The following is a 24,963-nucleotide window of genomic DNA, read 5'->3' as shown; positions in this document are numbered from 1 at the left end:
CGCACACACACACACACACACACACACGCACACACTTCCTTGGGAAGCATCCATCATTGTCACTGGGCATGTTTTCTTCACCTGCCTGGGAGTTGCTCCAGATCCCGTCACTCTTTTCCAGCAAGCCAAGAAGGGACTGCTGACCCTGACAGTGAGGACGCGCCTGACAACACCCCCTTCACTATGCAGCCACCTGTCTCCCCCGCTGTGCCGCTCCCTGAGCTCCAGCACGTGCGGTGCCCAGGACAGCAGCCCCTTCTCCTTGGAAAGCCCAGCGTCTCCTGCCAGCACTGCCAAACCCAACTACAGAATCATGGTGGAGGTGTCACTGAAGAAAGGTAGGAGTTGAGTTTGGAGAATTAGTGGGGCGTCAGTGAGTTCAGTGCAGTAGAGTTGAGTTAAGTGTTGGTCATAGCTGCCTGGGCCTCCATCATATGGAAATGTCACAGAAGGAGGTTGACTAGCAGACGCTGTGTCTTTTTTCCAGTTGGGATTGACATTACGTTTGTCCCTCGCTCCCTCCCTCCCTTGTTCCCTTCCTTCCTCTCTCTCTCCCTCCCCCCCTTTCCTCCCCTTCCTCCCCTCTTACTAGTGTGTATCTGTGTACACGCATGTGCATATCCCACACAGAGAACAACTAATAGGAGTTAATTCTCTCCCTCTACAACGTGGATCTAGTGATTGAACTCAGTTCATCTTTGGCAGCTGAGCCATTTCTCACGGCTCCTCATCCTGTTTCTAGAAGATTATTTTCATGTTATCCAAACCCAGACAATGACTTTTGGTGAGATGGTTAGCAGGCACATAACAGAGAACTACACACACACACACACACACACACACACACACACACACACACACACACACACCACACACACACACCATAATAGATTAGGCCCTAGACACTGCAGCTAATATCCTGAGACCTTGAGCAGCTCACTGACCCTTGGGATCCACAGTAATTCACGATTCCCAGATGGACAGCTAGCTCTAGAAGGCTCTAGAGGCCTGCTCTGCCAAACTGAAGCTGAGCTGAGACAGGAAGGAACACTCTTAGGTGCAGAGCTGGCTTCCAACCACAGTGATAAGCAAGTATTCTGGGGACAGAGGGAAGGCCAGTATGACTGGTGCAGGGTAGGCAAGTGGAAGGGGTGGGGGGTGGGGATTGAAAGATGGAGAGGAAGGAAAGGGGGATTTTAAAGCAGAGTCTGGGAAACCAGAGAAGGGGATGAATGTGGAGCGATGTGTATGAGAATGGACCCATGGCCAGGCAATAGCTCCATTGTCTGATGAACCTCAGTACCTCTGCTGTACCACAAGCTTGCTGAGCCCTCATGCATCTCTGACACAAATACTCGGTGGCCACAGGTCTGCCTTCATACACTGCCAATAGGGCTCCCGTGGTGAACGATGTGTGGGTGAGGCATGGCCCCAGTGTGGTGCCTCCCCTGATGGACTACACTAGAAACAGTGCTGAGCTGCTTTAAGCAGCTACGTCACAGCCTCTGCCCCCACAGATTGTTTCAGCTTTGCTTGGGGGTGAGCTTCAAGGACCCACAGGTCAAAGAGCTCTTGTGCTGGTTAGGAGACCCGGATGCCAGGACTGACCTGGATCTCTGTTTTGCAGTGCGTGTCACAGCCCATAGTTTCTACCTTGATAACAATGACCCACCACAGGCATCCCTCTTGGCGCTTTTGGGAGAACAAACATCAAAAGGTGAAAACACTTTTTAGTATGTGCCAAAGGAAACCTGAAGGGGGGTCTTAATCCTTCCTACTCCAGGGACCTTCCCTTTTGTCCTTCTTAGCGGCCATGTTTTTGTTTCCAAGGCCTTTCCAATCTATCAACGCCCCGCCCCCTCTCTCTGGAGGTCCCCAGAGCCCTAACATCACCTGCAGTCCTGTTTGCCTGGGATCCATGTTCCCTGTGCAACCATCTTCTCTCACATTTTCCCAATCACCTTCATGGACACCATGGGTGCCTGTAGGGCAGGGCTTCCCAGGTCTTGTCCTTCCCAGACTTCCTTGTTTGAAAGCAGCCTATCGCCCACCAGTCCCTCAGTTCAAGACCGCCTTGGAGATAGTCTGTGAATCCGATCCTTTTATTCCATTCCTTTGGAATGTATTCCATGCACTCCTGTTTCTGCTGTGCTGCCCTCTCTATCCCCTAGACCTTTCCAATGACCGTTGTCCTCCCATCCTTTTTTTAAAAACATATATTTATTTTACGTATATGAGTATAGTGCTACTGTCCTCAGACACACCAGAAGAGGGCATCAGATCCCATTACAGATGGCTGTGAGCCACCATGTGGTTGCTGGGAATTGAACTCAGGACCTCGGGAAGAGCAGTCAGTGCTCTGAGCCATCTCTCCAGCCTGCTTCCATTCTTAAACATCCATGATTTTTTTCTCCTTATAGAGCCAGGCATATTACTAAAGATGGAAGCTAGATTATGCCACTTCCTAATTTCTGGCTGTCCATGGCATCTCTGCTCTGTCAGCTTTTTTGTACACCCATGCATACGAAGCCTATTGAGCCTGGCCCTTGATCCCTGCCCTGTGCCACCTCATCCCTCTCTGCATCCTCATTCCTGTTTGCCTAGGCCCCATGCTTTCTGGGCCCATCAGCTTTCTGCGTGCCTATTGGCCTTTCTGGACCTATACCAACATGGCGCACTCCTCCCAGCCTCCAGCCTGTACCTGGGCTGTTTCTGCTAGCCAATTCTCTGTCCCATCTCCTCATCCTGGGTCTTTATTGTCATCCACGGTTTACATGGTTTACACTAAGTGTAGTCCCTGAGGTATGAAGGGGTGTGCTGTCACCGTCTACCACGTTCCTATTCATTTCCCGAGTAGTACTCAGATCACTGTCTCTGACCCTTTTCCTCTAGCTCACCTTTATCCTCCTGCCTACAGTCTCCACTCTCTCATATCCTAGTGTTTCTCTCCTTGATCTTACTACAGCTCCTCCTCACTGTCTGCTTTGGCCATCACTTGGTCCCTAAGTGGCCCCTGTGCACAGTGACATTCCACACACAGGGGTGGAATGAATGTTGTAACCAGGACACTTGACCAGCCCAGGATGTCAGGGGTCAGAGGTGCCTAATAGGCCACCCCATCCCAGCAAAGCTCACATCTCCCACTCTTCCTCCATTTTGCATTCCAGAGGCAGGTGTTGGCCTGGGCATTGGCCTGTGCAGCATCCCCTACTTCCAGTGCATTTCGGGCGTCTTCATTCACACGCTGTCACCAGGATCCGTGGCGCATCTCGATGGACGGCTGAGGTGGGTCCTCATTTCTCTTTCTGAATAGACCCTTGGCTTGCAGCATGGAAGACATCCTTTAAAGGGATCTTGGGTTGACCTCAGGATAAATGGTGAATGATTCAGACTTGATTCAATTACACCTCAGCAGCTGTCCTGTTAATCACCTGGCGTGGTAATATAGTTTAGGCGTTTTCAATCCCACATTAGATTATTTTGTTCCCAAATAAACATACAAAACCTTCATATTTCTAATAAGCTTTAAAAAGCACTAGAGCTGGGCAGATATCAGCCTTCTAAGCTATTTATCTACTTCTCAGTTAATAATGCTAAGATATCACTTGGCCTGTCCCACCTAGACTGCTCTTAATTGACTGGCCCTCGTGGCCATGTTCTCACAGTCCACCTACCCCATGGCATCTTCTTCCTCTTTGTTTTTCTTCTTTCCCACCTGTGGTCTCTGCCCCAGATCCCAAGCCTGGGAACCCAAACCTGCCTACCTCACGTGTGCAGCTACAGGCTGTAGGTGTCTTTATTGACAAATTAGGGATAATTTGGTGGGCAAGGTGACATAGCATCAGTTGGTATATGTGGGGATATCCTCAACCCCAGGGATCTTCTCATCAGGGGCAAACAACCAGATCTTGGGGACCAATATTTAGCATTACAATACATAGCAACAGATCAAACATCAACAGCAGGTTGCACAGTGTTCATAGCCCTGTACCAGAGCTGCTAAGTCCAGTGTTACTGATTCCTAAGAAGTCTGTGTGCATGTAACAGTTAAAGAGACATGACTTCTGAGAATGTCAGGCTGCAAGGGCAAATGGAAAGGAGCATATTTTAACTCAGATTCAACAGACAGAATCCATGGTGTCACAGATGGGCATCTCTGAGGTTTATCCGTGAGCTCTACAGGCAAGCAGAAGTGTTGTAAGCAAACCAGATGTGTGCATGCATGTCCTTGCTGAGAGAAGCAAAATGACTTTAGATAGATACTGCAGTCATACCTCTCTACAAAGAGCTTCAGTAAGTGATCTGATTGGGTAGAAGTTATTTATCTTAGTTTAACCTGTTACAACACTTTTGCAGCCATTCTGATATCTGTCAGTGGTATAAATGCATCTGTTGCTAGGACACACTTTTCCTAAGCATTTTTCCCCCAGTGCGATGGTCAGAATAGAGATGCTGAGCTAGGAACAGGTCTGTGCTGCCATCTGCAGGAGAACCACTGCTACTGTGCCTGAGACACCACTGCAGAGATAGGGGGCCAGTTATAGGCCAGTGATGTAGCATCAGAGTCAGGGCACCTCGTTGCAGGGTTGGCAGACCCATCTTCAGAGTTGGGGTGATTGTTCTATGTCGTTTGCCCCTATCAGAGGCCCACCGTGGGGTAGGGACTGTTCGTGTTGCATGGCAGGAGTCTTCAATTGTTCAAACTTCCAAAAACTGTTTAAAAATTCATGTCCAGAGAATGTGGATCATTTTGGCAAGAAAAGGGAGTCAGCTCAGCAGAAACACAGAAAGAAGTGGGGGACACAGAGTCAGGAGACTCAAGTTCTCATTCTGACCCAGCTGATTACTTTGAAAACGACTACCCATTGCCTTCGTTTCCCCTAACATTTTATTTGGACACAGCCATGCACTGTTCTTGTTTGCTGCCCATGGCAGCAGCTGTCACGTACGATGACAGAGCTGAACATTTGTGACACAGATAGCTTGTCTTTCAAAACAAACATTTACTCTTGGTCCTTTATAGAAAAGTGTCTCTCCCCAATATAGGTTGCAACAGGAAAGTCATTTTACCATTGATGCCCTGGTTGGTTTCTCCATCTGTGATGGTAGAAGGGGTTGGGTAGAGGGTTACTATTGCTATGATGAAACACCATGACCAAAAGTACCTTGAGGAAGAGAGGATTTCTGTTACTTATTCTTCCACACCACTGTTCATCATTGAAAGAAGTCAGGACAGGAACTCAAGCCAGGCAGGAAACTGGAGGTGGAGCTGATGCAGAGGCCAAGGAGGAGGGCTGCTTACTGGCTTGCTCAACCTGACTTCTTATAGAACCCAGGACCATCAGCCCAGGACTGGCACCACCCACAATGAGCTGGGTTCTCCCCCATCAATCACTAATTAAGGAAATGCTCTCTAGCTTTGCCTATAACTTGATATTCTGTAGGCATTTTCTCAGTTGAGACTCCCTCCTTTTGGGAGACTTCAAGTTGTGCCAAGTTGCCTTAACACTAGTTGGGACAGGTGTTTTTGTTTTATTGTTTTTTTTTAAAGAGCTGACGATTTTATTTTCACATTTCACAATATGAGTGAAAACCGCACTTTTTTGTATCACTTCTCCCTCCAGAAGTGTTCCCTCTGTTAGGAATGGAAGTTCCTTGTCATGCATCTAGGAAACACTCAGACTCAGCACCAAGATCTCCTGGTGAAGCAACAAAAGTACAAAACGATGGAGCGCTTCTGCTCTTATCTGTCTGGGCGGGTCATGCCAGGCCCTGTGGGCACCATCAGAGGGTGGGCGGGAGGTCTCATCGTTGGAGACCCCGGGCATCATGGTTATGTGTCTCCCATGGGAAGTCTCATCCCAGGAAGCTGGTCCCACAGGCATCATCCCAGGAGGAGGAGGGCCCATCGTTGGCATCATGGGAGGGCCTCCCATGTGGGGTGCAGGAATCATGCCAGGCCAAGGAGGACCCGGGAGACTGGGGGGAGGTGGGATCATGGCCCCTGAAGGCAGAGGAGCAGAGGATGGGGCTGGAGGGATCTGTCCTTGTGAAATGAAGACGTCGTTTTGTCAATCAGGCTCTGGGCCTGCTCTTCCATTCACTTGGGGTAATAGTCTTTCACATTCCCTTTGTGTTTCCGACCACTGCAGTGTGTCTTCCTCACAGACAGAATTGTGGGTAAGATGCGTACCACAGTTGTCACAGTAAAACCTAGGCATGTTGCTCCACAGGCCATTGGCTACCCAGGCCCCTGCTGCCCAAGTTGGGACACTTTATATCCACAATAATATACAATTCTCTCCTTTCCATGTCTCTTCTCTTTCCGCTTCAGTGGTTGTGTCAACCAGCCTTCTGTTACTGTAGCAAATATCTTGAGGCAATCAACTTATAAGAAGACAGGTATATTTTGGCCCACAGTTTTGGAAAATCCATTTGTGTCTGACCTGTCCCACTGCATGTGGGTCTGTGATGAAAAAAACACATTAGGGCAGGGAGAGGAAGCAGAACAAAGTGTTCACCTCTTGTCTGGAATGCTGACAGACAGACGAGAGCAGAGTCACAGTGGTTCCTGTAAGGACACATCCCCAGTAACCAGAGGGCTTACTCTGGGCCCTAGCTCCTCAGTTTCATCAGCTCTCAATCGGGACAATCGAGGATTAAGCATTTGGTGCAAAGGCCTTAGGAGGGTGCCATTCTAACCCACAGCAGTTGCCAGTGTCCAGGGACACCCATTGGAACTAAAGGGCTGCTCTTCTTGCTTCTCTGTGCAAGGACCTCTGCTGCTTCCTTCCTCAGTGATTTCTTTACTTTTAGCACATGTTGTCCAGTCCTTCCTCCAGGACACTCTGCTTCTGAGGACTTTAAGGCCCAGGATGTGATGAATTATGTTATGACTGGTCAGCTAGAGAGGGTAAACCATGAGCTCCATCTTGATCGGATCAATGGAAGAAGGAGGGGGATAATAACAGGTGAATTGCTGTCTGTGTTGACTGCTCCGGGTGTGAAACACTGGCCATTGGGTGATCCACAGTGACAGAAGTGGATTGCTGCATTGACCTGCCCGCCCTGTTTTGAATTTGCTTAAGTGATAAAGAAAGTCTATTTATTGAGATGCTATGAACTGCCCAGCAAGGAGTGGGTTCCTGAGAGCTGACCCTCTTTCTGTCATGTCATTCGTATTGTTGAGGCTCCTGTGGGTGCTTTTGCAGGTGTGGTGATGAGATTGTGGAAATCAATGATTCTCCAGTGCACTGCATGACCCTCAATGAAGTCTACACAATCCTGAGCCACTGTGACCCTGGCCCAGTTCCCATCATCGTTAGCCGACATCCGGACCCACAGGTAATGTGCCACTGGACTTATCTCTTCGCAGGCTCACTCAAGTCAGAGCAAGAACTGGATGGAAACAGAGAAGCTGCTGGCTAGGGTTTGATCTATACTCCTCCAAACACTTTCAGACTTTCTGTGGGAACAAAGCTCTGTAGCGGAGACCCACCGACAAACAATTACTATGCACTTAGGAAAATCGTATAGCTGAGTTACAAGTTTCGGAACAGGAAGACAGAAATGCAGAGTGAGTCCCATGTAGCAAGTGTAAGAGATCTATTTGTGTGTGCAACTAGTGTGAACTCACAGTGAAAATGTCTGGAGCTCAGCACTGAGGATTCAGGGGTGAGCAAATTCATAGTGTGGGCCCAGAGTAAGCTCATAGTCTCAATAAAGAAGAAGAGGGATCAATAAAGCAGAGGTCACTGGAGGTTAGGTTTGTCTAGACAGAGGACACAGAAAATTATCCCAGTAAGTGGGAGCACGAAGTTCAAAGTCAGAGTCTGAAAGGGTGAGCCATAGGTGGTAAGTGGGTGGCAGATTTGTGGACCAGGCAAGAGTGAGGATTGATGTTGGCTGGAATTGTACTGTAAGTGTGTTCACACTGCTGATGAGTCTGTGTTCTTTTCTGGATCCAGTTGGAAGCCACAGGCCATTAACTCTAGACGCAACAGATTCATATTTTATTGTTTCAACCTTTGACCAAGGTCGAATGGGTGGAGTACAGAATCTTTGGAAGAAAGGAATAGATAGTGAGGCCCTGAACTACACGGAAGGCATGGGAGGAAACTAAAGAAGGAATGAGACACCATAGTTGTGAAGAATCAGCAGTGGCTCTTGGCTACTTAGTTGTGGAATAGAAGACAGATAATGACTAAAGGATTGGAAAAGGACAGAATGACCTCGGAGTCGTGGCATAACATGCTGGAGCTTAGACGTGTCTGGGATGTCAAGATAGAGACATGCCATAGGCAGTTACCCCGAGGGCTAATGCTTCTGTGAGTTTAAGGCTAGACCTAGACTTGAGACTTGACACCATGCTGACAGGTAGGTGAGACCACCGTGGGCAACCTGGTGACAGCCACTCCCACTGTTTACTCACTGTTTCCTCAGTGTGAATCGGTTGTGATTCCAGAGCTCTAAAGATGTTGTGTTGTTCCCCATTCCGATTCACAGATGACAAAAGCCAAGGCTTGAAAGGAAAAGGAAGCTACTCAGTAGCTGTCTTGAGCACAGCTTAGGAGTCAGCGAAGCAGGCAGTCAGGTGTATAGTTCAGTGGTGTAAAGGCTACCAACACAGTTGTGCAACCAGCGCCATGTTTTTGTCTTCAGAAACTGAACTCTACCCTTTAAAGGATTGGCCCTTAGTAATCACTTGCTCGTTTTTCTCTTTTGCCACCATACCTCCTATAAGTACAACCACGACTCATTTGTTCTTAAAGCATTTAGCTTTTACTCTCACGGTTTATCCGTGCCACAACCTGTGCCATCTGCCTTCCTTTCTAAGGCTGGCTAATACTCCCCTTGTATGCATGTGCTGCGTTGTTTTTAGGCACTCAGCTTTTGGTGGAGAGTTACTTACTTTCTACATTGGACTACTGTGATAATGGAAAAAAGAATATGATCTATACACATGGCTTTGAGATACGTTTTCATTTCTTGTTAGTTTGAGAATGAGTCTCACACTGCCCTGACACTCCACTACGTAGCTCAAGATGACCTCAAAGTTGAAGCTTTTGGTGTCTCATGCTCCTGAGTGCTGGGATTAGAGGCACGAGCCACCTGGTATTTGTTTGTTTGTTTGTTTGTCTTTTGTGTGTATGCCCAGATGTGGCTCCTGTGCTAATTCTTTTTTAATTACTGTCTACACTATATACCATAGGCACTGAACCTCCTCACATCCTCATCAACAGTACACAAGAATTCTCATTTCTCTGTGCCCTTGCAAAGACTTGTTATTTTATTTTTGTGGGGTGTGTGTGTGTGTGTGTGTGTGTGTGTGTGTGTGTGTGCATGTGTGTGTATGTGTGTGTACGAATGCAGTGCCTGGAGAGGCCAGAAGAGGACACTGAATGCCCTGGACCTTACCTGTTCAGTGCAAGTTTGGGAATCAAACCCTGGTCCTCTGAAAGAGCAGCAAGCTTTCTGAAGCTTTCAGAGGCCTTTCTCCAGCCCCAAGATTTATTCTTTTTTTTTTTTAAGATTTTATTTATTATATATAAGTACACTGTAGCTGCCCACCAGAAGAGGGCATCAGATCCCATTACAGATGGTTGTGAGCCACCATGTGGTTGCTGGGATTTGAACTCAGGACCTCTGGAAGAGCAGTCAGTGCTCTTAACCGCTGAGCCATCTCTCCAGCCCCCCAAGATTTATTCTTTTCTGTTTTTGTTTGTTTTGTTTGAGTAGCTGCCCTAATTTCTCTGTGATTGAGAGTTTTGTCCAGGGTTGGCACTGTTGAACACCTTTTCACATGTTTCTTGGCTACCTGTATATCTTCTCTGGAGAAATGTCCACCTAAGTTTTTTGCTTGTTCTTTTTTTAAACAAATTTTGTTTTTTGTTATTATTCTTTAATGTCTGGATCTTATCTTTTCACTAGATATATGATTTGTAAGTATTCTTCCTCATTTGAGAGTTGGTCTTTTCAGTCTGTTGAATGTCGTCAAATGAGTTTTTTTTTTTTAATTTTGGTGTTAACTACTTCTTTTATCATTTATTTTACTGTTTAAAATTATTTGTACGTATTATATGTCTGCGTGTGGGTATGTGCATGGGAATGCAGGGGCCCTCAGAGTCCAGGAGCCTTGAAGTCACTGTAAGCAGTTGTGAGCCACCCTGCATGGCTGCTGGGAACAGACGTCTCATCCTTTACAAGAGTAGTGTGTGCTCTTAACTTCTGACCCGTCTCTTCAGGCTGGGCTGTTTATTTACCACTTTTAGATTTTGTTTATCATATTACCAATAATTTACTTTGTAAAATATCCTCATTCTACACTGTGAAGATTTTATTGTTATAGTTTACAGAACAAAAAATTGAGATGTAGGAGATCAAGCTGTGTCTTAGTGTATGCGTCTATTCTATGAAGAAACTGGGCTGGGGGTGTAAGCCTGCTTGACTCTTAGACTCACACTTGACGTTTGCTTTTTACTTTATGTGTATGGGTGTTTGCCTGCGTCTGTCTGTGCACTGTGTTCATGCAGTACACAAGGACACCGAACGAGGGTGTGATATTCCTCAATACTACAGCTATAAACAATTTTTAGCCACCATGTGGGTGCTGGGAGTTTTGTAGTGGTGAAGAGAAGGTTGGAGAGTGATCAGTGATGACACCTTCATTGATTGACACCAGGAAGACCCTGGGGGCAGGGTGCTGCCCAGGGCAGTTCCGGAAGCTGGATTTGTCAGCTCTTGAAGAGTGGAAAGTAGAAGCCATGGATGGGCATGGCAGGTACGGTCTTTGGAATCGGCTGTACCTGACTTCACTTCTTGCTTGAGCTGGTCATGGATGTTTTCCAGGTGTCTGAACAACAACTCAAGGAAGCTGTGGCTCAGGCAGTGGAAGGCGTCAAGTTTGGGAAGGAAAGGCACCAGTGGAGCTTGGAAGGTAAGGGAAGTGGTGAAGGTTTACTTGAGAAACTTTGTCTCCTTAGGAAGCTTGGTATTTAGCCATTAACCCGTCTAGCTCAGCAGTATGCGAGCAGTCATGGTAAGCACGCCTGACACTAGACGACTGCCGAAAGACAGGAGCCCGCCGGTGAAATTTGGCTCACTCTTTTCTTCTCCTGTGTGGGCAAGTTTAAGTGTGGCAGGTTCTGTGCAGCCAGTTCTGTCCCGTTCATTGTCTGTCAGATGTAGCTGTAGGCCTTGCCTAGATAGCGCCCCTGTAGGCTTCAAATCTGCAATCCCTACTCTGTAACAATAGGCACTGGTAATTACTAATTAATCTTAGTTTAATATATTATTTCACTGCATCCTCACATCTAACTTTTACGTACATATTATCAGAATAAGCAAGGCCCTGGAAGGCTCCTTGCCAAAGTCATGTGACCAGTACCTGGAGAAACTGGTCAGGGACCTGGCTTGCTAGGTGGTTCCTATGCTTAGTCTTTAGGCATTAGCCAGGTCACTTTGCGACATCCATATGCTAGGACAATCTAATATTGGCAAGGACGCTCAAGTACGTGCAAAAATATTCGCAGGAAATGACACGACCCCTTTATTTCCACTAAGTCTTACTCAGGGCTCCACCCATCCCATACGTGCAGAAGTGCAAGGGAGTTGACAAGGAACCCCTCCCATCCCCAACACTGTCACTGCTGTGGATAGTGGCAGAGGAGAAGGTGATCAGATGCAGGGGAATGTTAGCTTTTATGCCTTCCTTCAGTGGTTTATGTCTCTCAAATAAATATGTGTCGTTCTGTGACCAAGATAGAGCAAAAAGCCTTTCCTTTAAAATGTGTTCGGATTGGAATCCCGCTGGCTTTGGTGTTTTCTTACGAGGGTCCTTTGGGCTCTCCTGGTTCCACTGAATGAATCCCCAAGTGACCAGGTCTCAGTGGCTCCCAGTGCCTTGAGTTGCAGCTTCAGGAAATGGGTACCTGTGACCATTTGTCACTAGAAGGAAACCCAGCATCTTAGAGATGTGTAGATGCCACTGTTCAGAAAACCATGGGGTGTGGGGTAAGAAAGGAAGGGAGGAGGGCAAGCTATGGTTGCCCTTTTGTTGGAAGAAGATGGAACCTCCTTAAGGGTTCAAAGCGACTCTAAATGTTTTCTTTCTTTGTTCTCGCACTTCAAAGAGAGCTTAGCAATGGTAGAATTGCAGCTTCTTTCACACAAGTAGAAGAGAGGTGTTAGGCTCATTCCAGGTAGAGCATAGCATGTGAGATGTCTTTTCAGTTTCCTGGGGACCAGCTCCTGTAGAAGGGAGTTTAATAGAGGAGTAGAGCTTGGTAGAACTGATATTAGCAGTGCTGGGGCTCTGTAGCTAGTGTGATCTATTCTAGTTAGCATGAGTAGGCAGGAATGGGTAGATCTCTATAAACTTCCCTCACCTCCCCCAGATCCTGGAACTGGAATCAATGCACGTTGGCGTGGTAGCTCTCTGTAGCTGCAAAAAAGCTAGACGTTGGTCACCAGTCTTTTCAAAACCAAGGTGCTGAGCTCTTGCATGAGTAGTAATGCTGTGTGGTATGAATGGTTTATCTCTGGGACTGTCACATGCAGGCTCAGAAAAGGTTGAATGATGTTCTCAATGAGTTAGAAAACTCATTGAGTCTGACTCCAAGGCTACCCCGGCTCCAAGTCTTCCGCTGAGCAGTGGGATGTACAGGGTGCTGCCTGCAGTCCTCCTGGCTGCAGCCAAGCTTGTCTGGTCTTTCGATGCTCAGCCAGGATGCTTCCTGGTGCTTTCCATGCAGGTGTCAAAAGGCTGGAGAGCAGTTGGCATGGGCGGCCCACCTTGGAGAAAGAACGTGAGAAGCACTCAGCGCCCCCGCATCGAAGGGCCCAGAAGATCATGGTCCGATCCAGCAGTGACAGCAGCTACATGTCTGGGTCACCAGGGGGAAGTCCCTGCAGTGCAGGTGCGGAGCTACAGCCTTCTGAGGGGGAAGGCAGCACACACAGCCCCAGCCTGCCCCCAGGGGAGGAGCAAGAGCCGTGTCCAGGGGTCCCATCCAGGCCACATCAGGAGAGCCCACCCCTTTCTGAGAGCTTGGAAAGAGACAGCCACCCACCACTGAAACTGAAGAACTCTTTTGAGATTTTGGTGAGAAAGCCGACATCCACCAAACCCAAGCCTCCACCCAGAAAATACTTTAAAAATGACAGCGAGCCTCAGAAGAAACTGGAGGAGAAAGAGAAGGTCACAGACCCTTCTGGGCACACCTTGCCCACCTGCAGCCAGGTAGGAGGGTGTGCGCAGTGGGACGTGTGTCCCCTGCGACGTGCACAGCTGCCCCTGAGCATTAGATGTGTCTGCAGGTTTCCTGTACTCTGACATAGAGAAGCGCTCTCTTTAAGGCCACCGTGCAGAGGCGTATGAAGCTCCGCAGAACCAAAATGGAAGTTTCGGTCCTGCCAGCTGTTGGCAGTAACACTCATGGGTCATGTGGCTCACAGCACGGTGGGTCTTCAGTAGGGTTACTCTGTGGTGGGGAGGCTGAGAGCAGGAATCTGAGATACTCTGCTTATCCGAGAAATCACCTGAATGACCAAAAGAGAGGGAGAATGAGTGCCAGTGGGAATATGAGGTGTTCATGAGAAACTGGCCCCATTTCTCCCTGTTAACTTGGCTTCCAGTAGGTGGGGGAGACTGGGGAAACCACTTTGGGCTTTTTGAGTGGCTCCCTCTACAGGCTGTTGTGAGACTTACATCTTCCTTTCAGTATATAGCAGGCTTCAGCACCATGCCTTCTCTTGGAAGTGGTTGTTTCCCCATCACCCTGTCAAGAACTTCTTCCTCTAGCCTTTATTCTTCAAGGGTGGTGGGTAGGTAAGAAGGCAGCTTCTGAAATCTAATCCCTTTTAACAAAGGACACTGTCTTAGTTAGGGTTTCTATGGCTGTGAAGAGACACCATGACCATGCAATGGCAACTCTTATTTTTTTTTTTATTAACTTGAGTATTTATTATTTACATTTCGAATGTTATTCCCTTTCCCGGTTTCCCCCAACCCCTCCCCCTCCCCTTCTATATATGTGTTCCCCTCCCCATCCTCTCCCCCATTACTGCCCCCCCAACAATCACATTCGCTGGGGGTTCAGTCTTAGCAGGACCAAGGGCTTCCCCTTCCACTGGTGCTCTTACTAGGCTATTCATTGCTACCTATGAGGTTAGAGTCCAAGGTCAGTCCATGTATAGTCTTTGGGTAGTGGCTTAGTCCCTGGAAGCTCTGGTTGGTTGGCATTGTTGTTCATATGGGGTCTCGAGCCCCTTCAAGTTCTTCTAGTCCTTTCTCTGATTCCTTCAACGGGGGTCCTGTTCTCGGTTCAGTGGTCTTCTGCTGGCATTCGCCTATGTATTTGCTGTATTCTGGCTGTCTCTCTCAGGAGAGATCTACATCCAGTTCCTGTCGGCCTGCACTTCTTTGCTTCATCCATCTTGTCTAATTGGGTGGCTGTATAGGTATGGGCCACATGTGGGGCAGGCTCTGAATGGGTGTTCCTTCTGCCTCTGTTTTAATCTTTGCCTCCCTATTCCCTGCCAAGGGTATTCTTGTTCCCCTTTTAAAGAAGGAGTGAAGCATTCACATTTTGGTCATCCTTCTTGAGTTTCATGTGTTCTGTGCATCTAGGGTAATTCAAGCATTTGGGCTAATAGGCACTTATCAATAAGTGCATACCAGGTGTGTTTTTCTGTGATTGGGTTACCTCACTCAGGATGATATTTTCCAGTTCCAACCATTTGTCTATGAATTTCATAAAGTCATTGTTTTTGATAGCTGAGTAATATTCCATTGTGTAGAAGTACCACATTTTCTGTATCCATTCCTCTGTTGAAGGGCATCTGGGTTCTTTCCAGCTTCTGGCTATTATAAATAAGGTTGCGATGAACATAGTGGAGCACGTGTCTTTTTTATATGTTGGGGCATCTTTTGGGTATATGCCCAAGAGAGGTATAGCTGGATCCTCAGGCAGTTCAATGTCCAATTTTCTGAGGAACCTCCAGACTGATTTCTAGAATGGTTGTACCAGTCTTCAATCCCACCAACAATGGAGGAGTGTTCCTCTTTCTCCACATCCTCTCGAGCATCTGCTGTCACCTGAGTTTTTGATCTTATCCATTCTCACTGGTGTGAGGTGAAATCTCAGGGTTGTTTTGATTTGCATTTCCCTTATGACTAAAGATGTTGAACATTTCTTTAGGTGTTTCTCAGAATGGTAACTCTTATAAAGGACAACATTTCATTGGAACTGGCTTACAGTTTCAGAGGCTTAGTCTATTACTGTCATTGTGGAAAACATGGCACCGTTTAGGCAGACATGGTTCTGAGGGAGCTTTGATCTGCAGACAGAAAAGTAGACTGCCACACGAGGCATAGCTTGAGCATAGAAGACTTGAAAGCCCACCTCCACAGTGACACACTTCCTCCATCAAAGCCACACTTCCTAATAGTGCCATTCCCTATGTGCCAAGCATTTAAACACAGGACTCTATGAGAGCGATTCCTACCACCACGGGCATTGTACTAAATATGTTCATGCATATTGTTTTAGTTTGTCCTCCCCAGGATCTGAGGGTGAGAATCCCAGTCACGCAGAAGAGGAACTTACTTAAGTTTGCATTGCTGAAGGGTACAGTGAGGGCCGCTATGGGTAAAGTAAGGCCTCTGGAAATCCCCTAGAAGAAGCCAAACTTCAGGTTGACAAGCTTCAGTGAGGTAGTTGGGGAAGGAAACTCTTGAGTTCCCTGGTGAAGACACAGTGAAGGAGAAGCCAAGTAATCAAACAGGAAGTGCAGACTTTCAGGCAGTTGAAGAGGCGGGGCTGGTTAGCAACCAGAGAGTGTAGGCTGTCCTGTTGGATGTGCTTCCCTAACTCCCCGTTCAGCAAATACTTCATTCGGGTCTGAGACTAACTGTAGAAGGAAAATCAGAAGGAGGATGGTGAAAGGGTAGACATTTTGCTTTCCTCCTGCAGGCCCAGGAAAGAACAGGTGCCTTGATGAATTTCTTTGGCTTCCTGATTGGGTGGAGCCACATGTAGGCAGGGAGCATTGCCAAGTAAGACAGCCAGGGGAGGAAGCAGGTGTTCTGTAGGGAAGGCCAGGCAAGGAGCCAAGGTGTTTAAGAGAGCACCCAGACACATATAAACACATGTACGAGCAAGCATGCGTTCACACTCTCTGACTCTCTGTGTCTGTCTGTCTTTCTGTCTGTCTCTCTCTTCCTCTCTCTCTTTCTGCTTTCTTGGTTCAGCATCCCACATCTTGAGCAATCTGTCCTGCCTTTAGCTTCCTTCCTTTTCCGCACCAGCAACATGGTCCACACTAACACAAAGGCCATTCTGTGGCTGCTCTTTTGTCCACTCTGTATCGTCCCACGTGGCCAGCAGACCTTTGTGTAGCTTATTCACACAACCAACAGAGCATTGTTGGGCTGGCAGAGAGATCACAAAGACAGGATTCTAGTCTGACAGAAAACAGGAAACAATTGACCTTCTGCATCGTTCTTAACACATCCTTGGCCACTCCCGCACCTTTCTCAACGGATCTTATTGCCTGTGGTTCTATGTTCAAAACCTCTTCTCTCCATTTTCTCCTTTTCCCCTTCTTTTCTCCTTCCTTCTTCTCCTGTTTCTGTTTGTAGTCTTTTCTCTCTAGGGTCCCAAGACCCTTCTCAAGCAGATATGAATGACACGTTTCCCATTTCATGTAACTGAAGGCAACTCCTGTACCCAAATGACTTTCAAGATACTTCCCATGGACCTGAAGAGAGGATTCAAAAGCACTGTTTGCTCTTCCAAAGGATTCAGGCTCCATTCCCAGCACCTATAGAAAGGCTAATAATCACCTGTAACTCTGCTTCCTGTGGACCTGATGCCTACTCTGGCCTCTGTCGGGCTCTGTGGGCACTCGCACTCTCTCAAAATAACACTCACATTTGAGAAATTGATGTTGTCTTCTCAGCTGTGTCTCCAGCCCTCATTCTCTTGCCTTACTTCCTTGCACTTTCCTCATTCACCAAGTGCCAAGCCAGGAAACAGTTGCCCCAGTAGAAATCAAATTAAGTTTGGGATTAATTTTAAAGACCTTTCCCAAAGAGAATGCAACATCAGAGGTGTTGATTAGAAGGTAAAAGATGAGGAGACAGCTAATTGATGAAGGAGCTCCAGAGAACCATAAGGTCCTGAGCGCAGTCCAAGAACCCACATCAAAAACAACTGCAGGACCCAGCATGGAGAGGCAGAGGCAGGCAGATCCCTAAGGCTTGCTGCCAGTCTGCTTTGCCTCTTTGGGGCACTTGGGACCAGGGAGTAACCATCTCAAAACACAGGTAGATAGTTCCTGAAAAACAATACCCATATATTCACAGGAACAAGCCCACATACATAGAAGTACATACATGAGGAAGAGAAAAGAGAAAAAGGAAGGAAGAGAAGAAAAGAATATCGATAAAATGAAATACTTCTCAACTCTAAAGAAAAATTAAATTAAAAACATTCAGATAAATTTTTTTTCAGGAAAACAGATGAACTTAGAATGTATACTATTAGCCCAGGCTATAGAGTCTCAAAAATAAAGCATATTTTAACATGAGAGTATGTTGGATCTAGCCAATCCATGCATTGACTATGTATACATGTAAGCACATGGACATGTGCTTTAAGTATCACACAGAGAAAGAACAAGAAAAGCTGAGGAGAAGGGGACGAGGAAAGACTGAATGCAGGGAATGAAAACAAGGTGGGAAGAGGATGGAAAGTTAAGTTTTTTAGTGAACGTGTATGTGATCATGGATTCTTTTGCTTTCATTGGTAGGTAAGTACGTTGAGAATATCTGACCCTGAAAATGCAAAATCTAATTGGAAGCTTCACGGCTTCCATTTCAAAGTCCAATTCCAATTGTATATAAGTTGTATAGACTTTGGGTCTAGTTAATTTTAGAGCATGATTTTATTTTATTTCTCTGTAAGCTTTTTTTAAAAATTAATTTCATTTTTAAAAAGAAAAGTAAGACAGACACACAGATATTGTCTTAGTTATATTTCTATTGTTGAAAAGAGACATCATGGCCAAGACAACTTTTAGAACAAAGAACATAAATTTATTGCGGATTTTTTCCTCTATGGAGAGGGCTGACAACTCAGAATTCTTCTTAAAACATCCCTGTGAGGAGCTAGACCAGGTACCAAGTATCCATCTACTCTTTAGGTAGAGTTACTGCAAAGCCTGGGGGAGCTTCAGGGGCCAGAGACACAGAGTCAGCAGAGGCCACGTTGAACCTCGGTAGCACAGGCTTGAGAGTCTCCATGCAGAGCTCAGTTGGTAGAGTGTTTTTTCTAGTAGAAAAGCCTGACTTTGACTTCCAACACCATATAAAACAGTATGGCATTGAATGGCTTGAATCTGTGTCCTTGGGACATTCTTGATTATACAGAGAGCTTGAAGCTAGCTTAGGATGCATAAGACCTTGCCCCAACAAAATCGAAATTGGCACTGGCAAGAAGGCTCAGTGGGTAATGGTGCTTGCTGCCAAGCTTGACGATCAGAGTTCAGTCCTCATGTGGTAGAAGGAAAGGAGTGATTCCTATACATTGTCCTCTGATACTCAGGTTTGTGCTGGGAGCACAATAAATAAACAAATGATTAATGTAATTTAAAGAACTTCAAACCAGTGAGGCAAGCATGGACCTGCTTTTCTTCTGAGTGGGCTTAGATCTTAACTCAGGCAACACTAGAAGACAGTTCCTTTGGCCCTGTGTACCTTCCTGGGTCAGATAGTTGGCCAACATGCTATTTTAAGCAAAGTTGTGTAAGCATATTTCTTATCCCCACCTCTTGTGCCATCACAGACAGCCCACTTTCCGTATCCATGGTGCATGGCCATGGTGGACACAACAGGTCCATGGAAGTCTAGGGACACCTGTAGCATCTAAGAGGAGGTCAGCTATACAGCAACATCCCAGGAGGGAAGAGACCCTTTCTCATGGCTGCTGTGAATTTCCCTCTAAAGGTGTCTCAATACTCACTTTCAAGTCCTAATCAAAGAGTGCCTTGCCTTCTCGCAGCTGTAGACTACCGTTTTGACACAGTCTGGCTTCCTGTTTACACCACAGGAAACCAGAGAGCTGCTGCCACTGCTGCTACAGGAAGACACTGCAGGGAGAACCCTCTGCACCGCTGCTTGCTGCCCAGGACCTGCAGCCAGCACGCAGACTTCATCCTCCACAGAAGGAGAGCCAAGGAGGAGTGCCAGCCCAGGTGAGCGGCCATAGGGATCTTCCAGAAGGAAGATCTTTCTGGAGGAAGTCCTATGCATCAAGCAGGAGCTACAGTTTGATCTAAGGTCGGTGTTTTACATGGACACAGTGGATACAGCCTGTGACTGGGGTTGATGGACAGTGAGGTGTCCTAAGTTCAGGACAACAGGACAGTGGAAGTGTTCTTTAGAGTGATAGATAAGCTTCCCAGTTGAAGCAGTGATTCAGGGGTGGTGGTGATGGTGGCAATGCAGGGCATTCCTGAGGGTCTACATGGACGGTTACCCAAAGATTTCAATAGCTCAGCTCTCCTGAGCAGCTGCATTATATGGATGTCAGCAAGCCAGCAGGCTTCGTCCATTATGCCCAAATCTGAGAGTGCAGCATGGGAAAAGCCGGAGCAGTGCCTGCTGATGGTCACTGTGGAGGAGGTCTGTAGAAATGGTGGGTCCAAGTGGTACTTTAGTAAATCCTGGTATCTTGGTTATGTAGCAGCTTACTAGAAAGAACAGAGGATTCCATTGTTAGCTGTGATTCTGGGCCATCGACTTTGCCTTTGTTGACCCATTCACTAGGGAGCAAATATTAAAGGCCACAGAGAATCCTAATATGTGATTCACTGAAGCAAGCACACAGTGAGTGGTAGGTGTGTGAGGCTGTGCTTGGTGCTAGGGATGAAAGACCAAGGGGTGCCACAGACCCCCTCCTGACCTGAGGAGCTCCCAGTGTCACAAAGGAGTAAATAGGGAGGGTGCAGTCCATACTCCCCAAGTATGTGAATACCTCTGGAGAGTTAAGGGAATGATCTAGACATCTCACCCAGAGACATGCCCCACCAAGGGAGACTCCACTTGACCACCCTCCCTTCTCTTAGTCACCGTATTGAGGCTACCTTGTTTGCAGAGGACTTGTCTGTAGAACCTTGGAATCTTAAATTCTTACCATATTAGCCCCTTATAGCTGAACATTTTGTAAGTGTAGAGAGAGGCTAAGAGGGTCAGACTGACTTGCGGAAGTCCTGTTGTCACGAGTACCCACCCAGACCTTCATGATGCTACATGGGTCCTCTTTGGTATCAGCAGAGTTCTGCTTCCCTTGACACTAGGCACTGTGACAGGACATAAGAGGAACCAGTGTTCCTCAAAACAAGGGTGCATTCTCATATGAAGACTGTCCCTGCAACAAACTCCAAGCAGCCTAGTTGTAAGTAGAGAAAGATGAGGCCTCATAGTGAACACAGAGAATGGCCCAGTGACTTCCCTCTTGACTGCTAGGGCTCATGCACCAACTTCCCTTGTTCCTCAAGAAGGGAACTGAGTGCAGAGTCCCCCCAGCCATGCAGGTAGATGTCGGCTTAATGTTATCTTGTTCTGAGAAAGCTTTGGCCATGCTGCCCCTTGGACATGGCAGCCTGAGAACATCATGGACATAAAGCCAGTGATGAAACTCCTTGTGGGGCTTACTACATCCCCATTGTCCAGGCCAGATAAATCAACTCAGAACTGAGAACTCAGAACTCAGTCCAACGTGAGTCAAAGTTCAAAATCAATGCCACAGCTTTTCTCTCCCTGGAATAGCTTCATCACTCCTTTTAATTGAGGAAAACTTATTTTTCAAGCAGGCTGGTCAATGACCTGTGTCTAGGTAGACAGAGTTTCACACTCACATGACTTTGTGACTTCAAAAACAGGCAAGTCCATAAGTATGAGATATATGCCTATGAAACAAGCGAGCCCCAGTAAACTGTATACACCCTACCCAGTGGGTATGCCCACTCTTCTTTATGAACAGCATAGGTAGTCTAAATCAAATCTGGTGACCAACTTGAGATTTGTGGAGTGAAAGTTTAAAAGGCAAAAGAATTGCTTTCACTTTACTTTTGTTTTGGTTTTTTGTTTTTGTTTTGTTTTTTGGTACATTATCTATGTGACTTCTTTAGACAATGGGGATGACATTAGAGTGGGCAGTCAGGCAACTCGGGCTCTAGCCTGACTCTGACAACCATGGCCCTTCATCCTTCTTGACTGCTAGAGTCCCCTCTTGTGAAATGGCAGAGCAGATGTTTGCCAAGAACACATCTAGTTCTAGGATGTTTAGGTGGTCCACGGTACTGTCCTCTGTTTCTCCAGTTTTGCCTGATGGCACCCAGGTTAGGTGACAGCCCTTGGAGCCAGCACCCGCCATGTTCACTGTTTTTGCTCCTTGAATTTAGCAAGAAAATTCCCAACAGGGTATAATTCTCAGGTTTGGCTTTGTTTATGCCTACCAGAGACTCCAGCATCCCCAGGAAAACACCCGCTGCTGAAGAGGCAGGCGCGGATGGACTATAGCTTTGACAGCACCACTGAAGACCCTTGGGTTAGAATTTCCGACTGCATCAAAAACCTATTTAGCCCTATCATGAGTGAGAACCATAGCCATATGCCACTACAGCCCAATGCCAGCCTTGGTGAAGAGGACGGGACACAGGGCCACCCAGAGGGGGGCCTGTCAAAAATGGACACTGCCAATGGTGCTCCCAGGATTTTCAAGTCAGCAGATGGCAGCACTGTGAAGAAGGGACCCCCAGTAGCCCCAAAGCCAGCCTGGTTTCGGCAGAGCTTGAAAGGTCTGAGGAATCGTGTTCCAGAAACCAGAAGAGCCCCGGAAGTAGCTTCAGCCATTCAGACAACACCAGTTTCTAGGGATGCCTCAGGGCCACAGTCTCAGGCCTCCTCCTCCTCCATCCGGCAGAGAATCAGCTCCTTTGAAAACTTTGGCTCCTCACAATTGCCAGATAGAGGAGTCCAGAGACTGAGCCTGCAGCCCACCTCTGGGGAGACTACCAGACTTCCAGGAAAGCAAGATGAAGGACGGTTTTCTGGTCTCCCGGCTCAAGGGACTAAAGTAACTGCTAAACACAGGCAGACAGAGGTAGAGCCTCCATCTACAACCTTCCCTAACTCCTCAGAGGTCGGGGACCCAGATATGTCTGAGTCTCCTCCCCCAGGTCAGCGACCCAACCCGAAAGCTTTGTCTCCAGACCCTCTCTTGAGACTGTTGACTACACAAACTGAGGATACTCAAGGACCAGGTTTCAAGATGCCAAGTCAGCGGGCACGGAGCTTCCCCCTGACCAGGACCCAGTCCTACGAGACAAAGCTGCTGGATGAAAAGTCCAGCAAGCTCTACTCCATTAGCAGTCAGCTATCCTCTGCTGTCATGAAATCCCTGCTGTGCCTTCCATCTTCAGCCTCTTGTGGCCAGATCACGTGCATCCCCAAGGAGAGGGTGTCTCCAAAGTCACCCTGCAACAACAGCGCAGCTGCAGAGGGTTTTGGTGAAGCTGTGGCCTCCGACACAGGGTTTTCTCTCAAGTGAGTGTCTGCCCTGCTTGAGCTCCACCGTCCCCCTTCTTCTATTTTTACATTACATAGCATCTAAACATTTCTCAGACACACTGGTTAAACAAATCATTTTGTCTCGTGTGTGTGTGTGTGTGTGTGTGTGTGTGTGTGTGTGTGTGTGTGTGTACATGTGCATTGGAGTTTTGTTAAGGAATAGTTTATGTAACAGCAGACTTTTGCTGGTAGGAGAAGTGGGGGATATGACCAGGCCCCTGGTAAGCTTCTCACAAAGATACAGAGGGCTAATGAAAGGTCTACTCTCAACTTAAGGAGCTCTGGGTGAGACCAGGAGATGCTCTCCAATGAGAATCTGTTTTGCTCTTCACATGGGCCCAAGATCTGGCAGGAAATAGGACATTTAGTCCTATTTTAGCTCAGCCTCTAACTCTTATGAGCAGAGTCCTGACTTGTACACCCTACACCCTTTTTAGCTAGAGCCAGGCGGTGGGTGAGACCAGCTTCACATATGTGAGGGTCAGTAGGGGATCTGAGATCTTCTGCTGCAGGGATGGGTCTGGGTCTTCCCTCTTGAGTGAGCTGTGATTGATTTATTGTTTGTGCTGCTGGAAGTGGATATGTCATATGCAACAACAGAGTCCCGAATAGCTTGCAGCTAACAGAGCCCCTTGCAGGGTGAAATTGATCAAAAAATCTTGTTTTTCATACTGTGTTATCTCTGCTTGTGAAAGCCTTTCAGAGCTGAGAGAATATTCAGAAGGTCTCACAGAACCCGGGGAAACCGAGGACAGGAACCACTGTTCTTCTCAGGCCGGTCAGTCAGTTATCTCCTTGCTGAGTGCAGAAGAACTGAAAAAACTCATTGAGGAAGTGAGAGTTCTAGACGAGGCGACACTGAAGGTATGTTTCCTGGGTGCACATCTGCAGTGACAAGCTGTCATCTTAGCTGAGCCAGAGGGGAAGTAGCTAAAGAAGTTCATGGGCCTTAAGGTTTGTTATGGTGCTGGCTGACATCAGGTCAGGTTTTGTCCTGTCAGTGATAGAGGAGCACCGTGTCACTTGACACAGCAAGTGTTAACACCTGATCTTACCTGGGATGGACCGTGTGTGTGTGTGTGTGTGTGTGTGTGTGTGTGTGTGTGTGAGAGAGAGAGAGAGAGAGAGAGAGAGAGAGAGAGAGAGAGAGAGAGAGAGACATGGGCAGACCTTCTGTCTTGGCTTCTTTTGCCATTTTATGGATGAGAAGAGAGGTCCATGGTCACAGAAGCAGGGTGCTCTTTCTCTAAGTTCAAGCCCAATGCTATGTCAACATCCCATGGGCTGCTGACCTGGTATTAGTGTCCAGAGAGAAACCGTATGGTGTAGCACTGTCAGTGGTAAACTGAAGTAAGTTCTCTCCTTGAAGCATTTATTTCCTATGCACACCTCAAGGTGTGCTCAGGAGGGCCTGTGTGCCTCAGCCACATCGTCCTGAAAGCTCCACTCCCCATGTAGCTGCTGAGCACAGCCAATGAACACAGCCAAGGAGCACAGCCAATGATGTGGAGAGAGTAGATGGCCCAGCCGGAGCTGATAGCTAGCCGTCAGGAGGTGGCCATGTGGATCTCACTTCCTGGAGGCTTCTTTGGCTCCATACCTGTACTCACACTGGGATAATAAAAAGTGGGAAGGAAGGACTCTTTTTATTGAAAGAGTCACTGCCCTTCCAAGGTCAAAAGTATGGTAGTTAAGTCTGAGAAACCCAGGATGACTCGGGGCTGTGGTTTCTCCTCCCAGGATCTCACTAGTCACTTGTAGCTTGCACTAGCCATCAGTCCCCAAGCCCGAGTCAATAAAAATAAAATGCTGGAAGGAAAACTTCAGGCTCAGAGCTGCCTATCTAAAGTGTCAGTAGAAGACTTTGTTTCTAGTATGGCAACCACCCACAGTACAAACAAAAAACAAAACACATACATACATAATACATACACACACACATACACACACAGAGATAATCCAAACAAACAAAACCTAAAACCAATCAACCAAACAACAACAACAACAACACACCCACCCACACACAGGCATACACACACAAATAACCCAAACAAAACCAAAAACCAACCAACCAACCAACACCCCCCCCACACACACACATACTACAGCTCCAAATAACCTGGTATGTGTGGGCCAGTGTGGGTTGATGAGACCTTTACACTCTGGTCCCTCCTCTGATCTGGGAATGCCACATTAAGAGATTGCAGAAGACCTGCAAGTTAGGGACTCTGGTAGCCCACAGACAACGAACTGCTTTGTCATGTTTTGATTTGCTAGTGCCAGATACAAACTAGTGGCCCAAGAGCTATGGGCCTGAAAATAAAATT

The 24,963-nt window shown here is 47.1% G+C and overlaps 1 protein-coding gene and 1 pseudogene across 9 annotated transcripts in view; one reads left to right on the top strand and one right to left on the bottom strand.

The window, feature by feature from the left end:
• Window positions 1-24,963, top strand: part of Il16 (interleukin 16) — a 100,326-nt gene that overhangs the window by 69,256 nt on the left and 6,107 nt on the right. For 7 of the 9 annotated variants that reach the window (XM_017588676.3, XM_017588673.3, XM_063266338.1 and 4 more), the window contains 8 exons: window positions 122-338; window positions 3,168-3,285; window positions 7,212-7,344; window positions 10,849-10,936; window positions 12,753-13,240; window positions 19,113-19,257; window positions 21,526-22,612; window positions 23,332-23,500. In XM_017588676.3, coding sequence (XP_017444165.1) covers window positions 122-338; window positions 3,168-3,285; window positions 7,212-7,344; window positions 10,849-10,936; window positions 12,753-13,240; window positions 19,113-19,257; window positions 21,526-22,612; window positions 23,332-23,500 — 2,445 coding nt within the window. Of the gene's footprint in view, window positions 1-121; window positions 339-3,167; window positions 3,286-7,211; window positions 7,345-10,848; window positions 10,937-12,752; window positions 13,241-19,112; window positions 19,258-21,525; window positions 22,613-23,331; window positions 23,501-24,963 lie in introns of those variants that run through there. The other 2 variants (XM_039112275.2, XM_017588678.3) reach the window with 2 other exon arrangements.
• Snrpc-ps10 (small nuclear ribonucleoprotein polypeptide C, pseudogene 10) lies at window positions 5,744-6,221 on the bottom strand (annotated as a pseudogene).

This window comes from Rattus norvegicus, chromosome 1 (genome assembly GCF_036323735.1).
Source record: "Rattus norvegicus strain BN/NHsdMcwi chromosome 1, GRCr8, whole genome shotgun sequence".
Lineage (NCBI taxonomy): Eukaryota > Metazoa > Chordata > Mammalia > Rodentia > Muridae > Rattus > Rattus norvegicus.
This window is presented reverse-complemented; position numbering and strand designations above follow the sequence as displayed.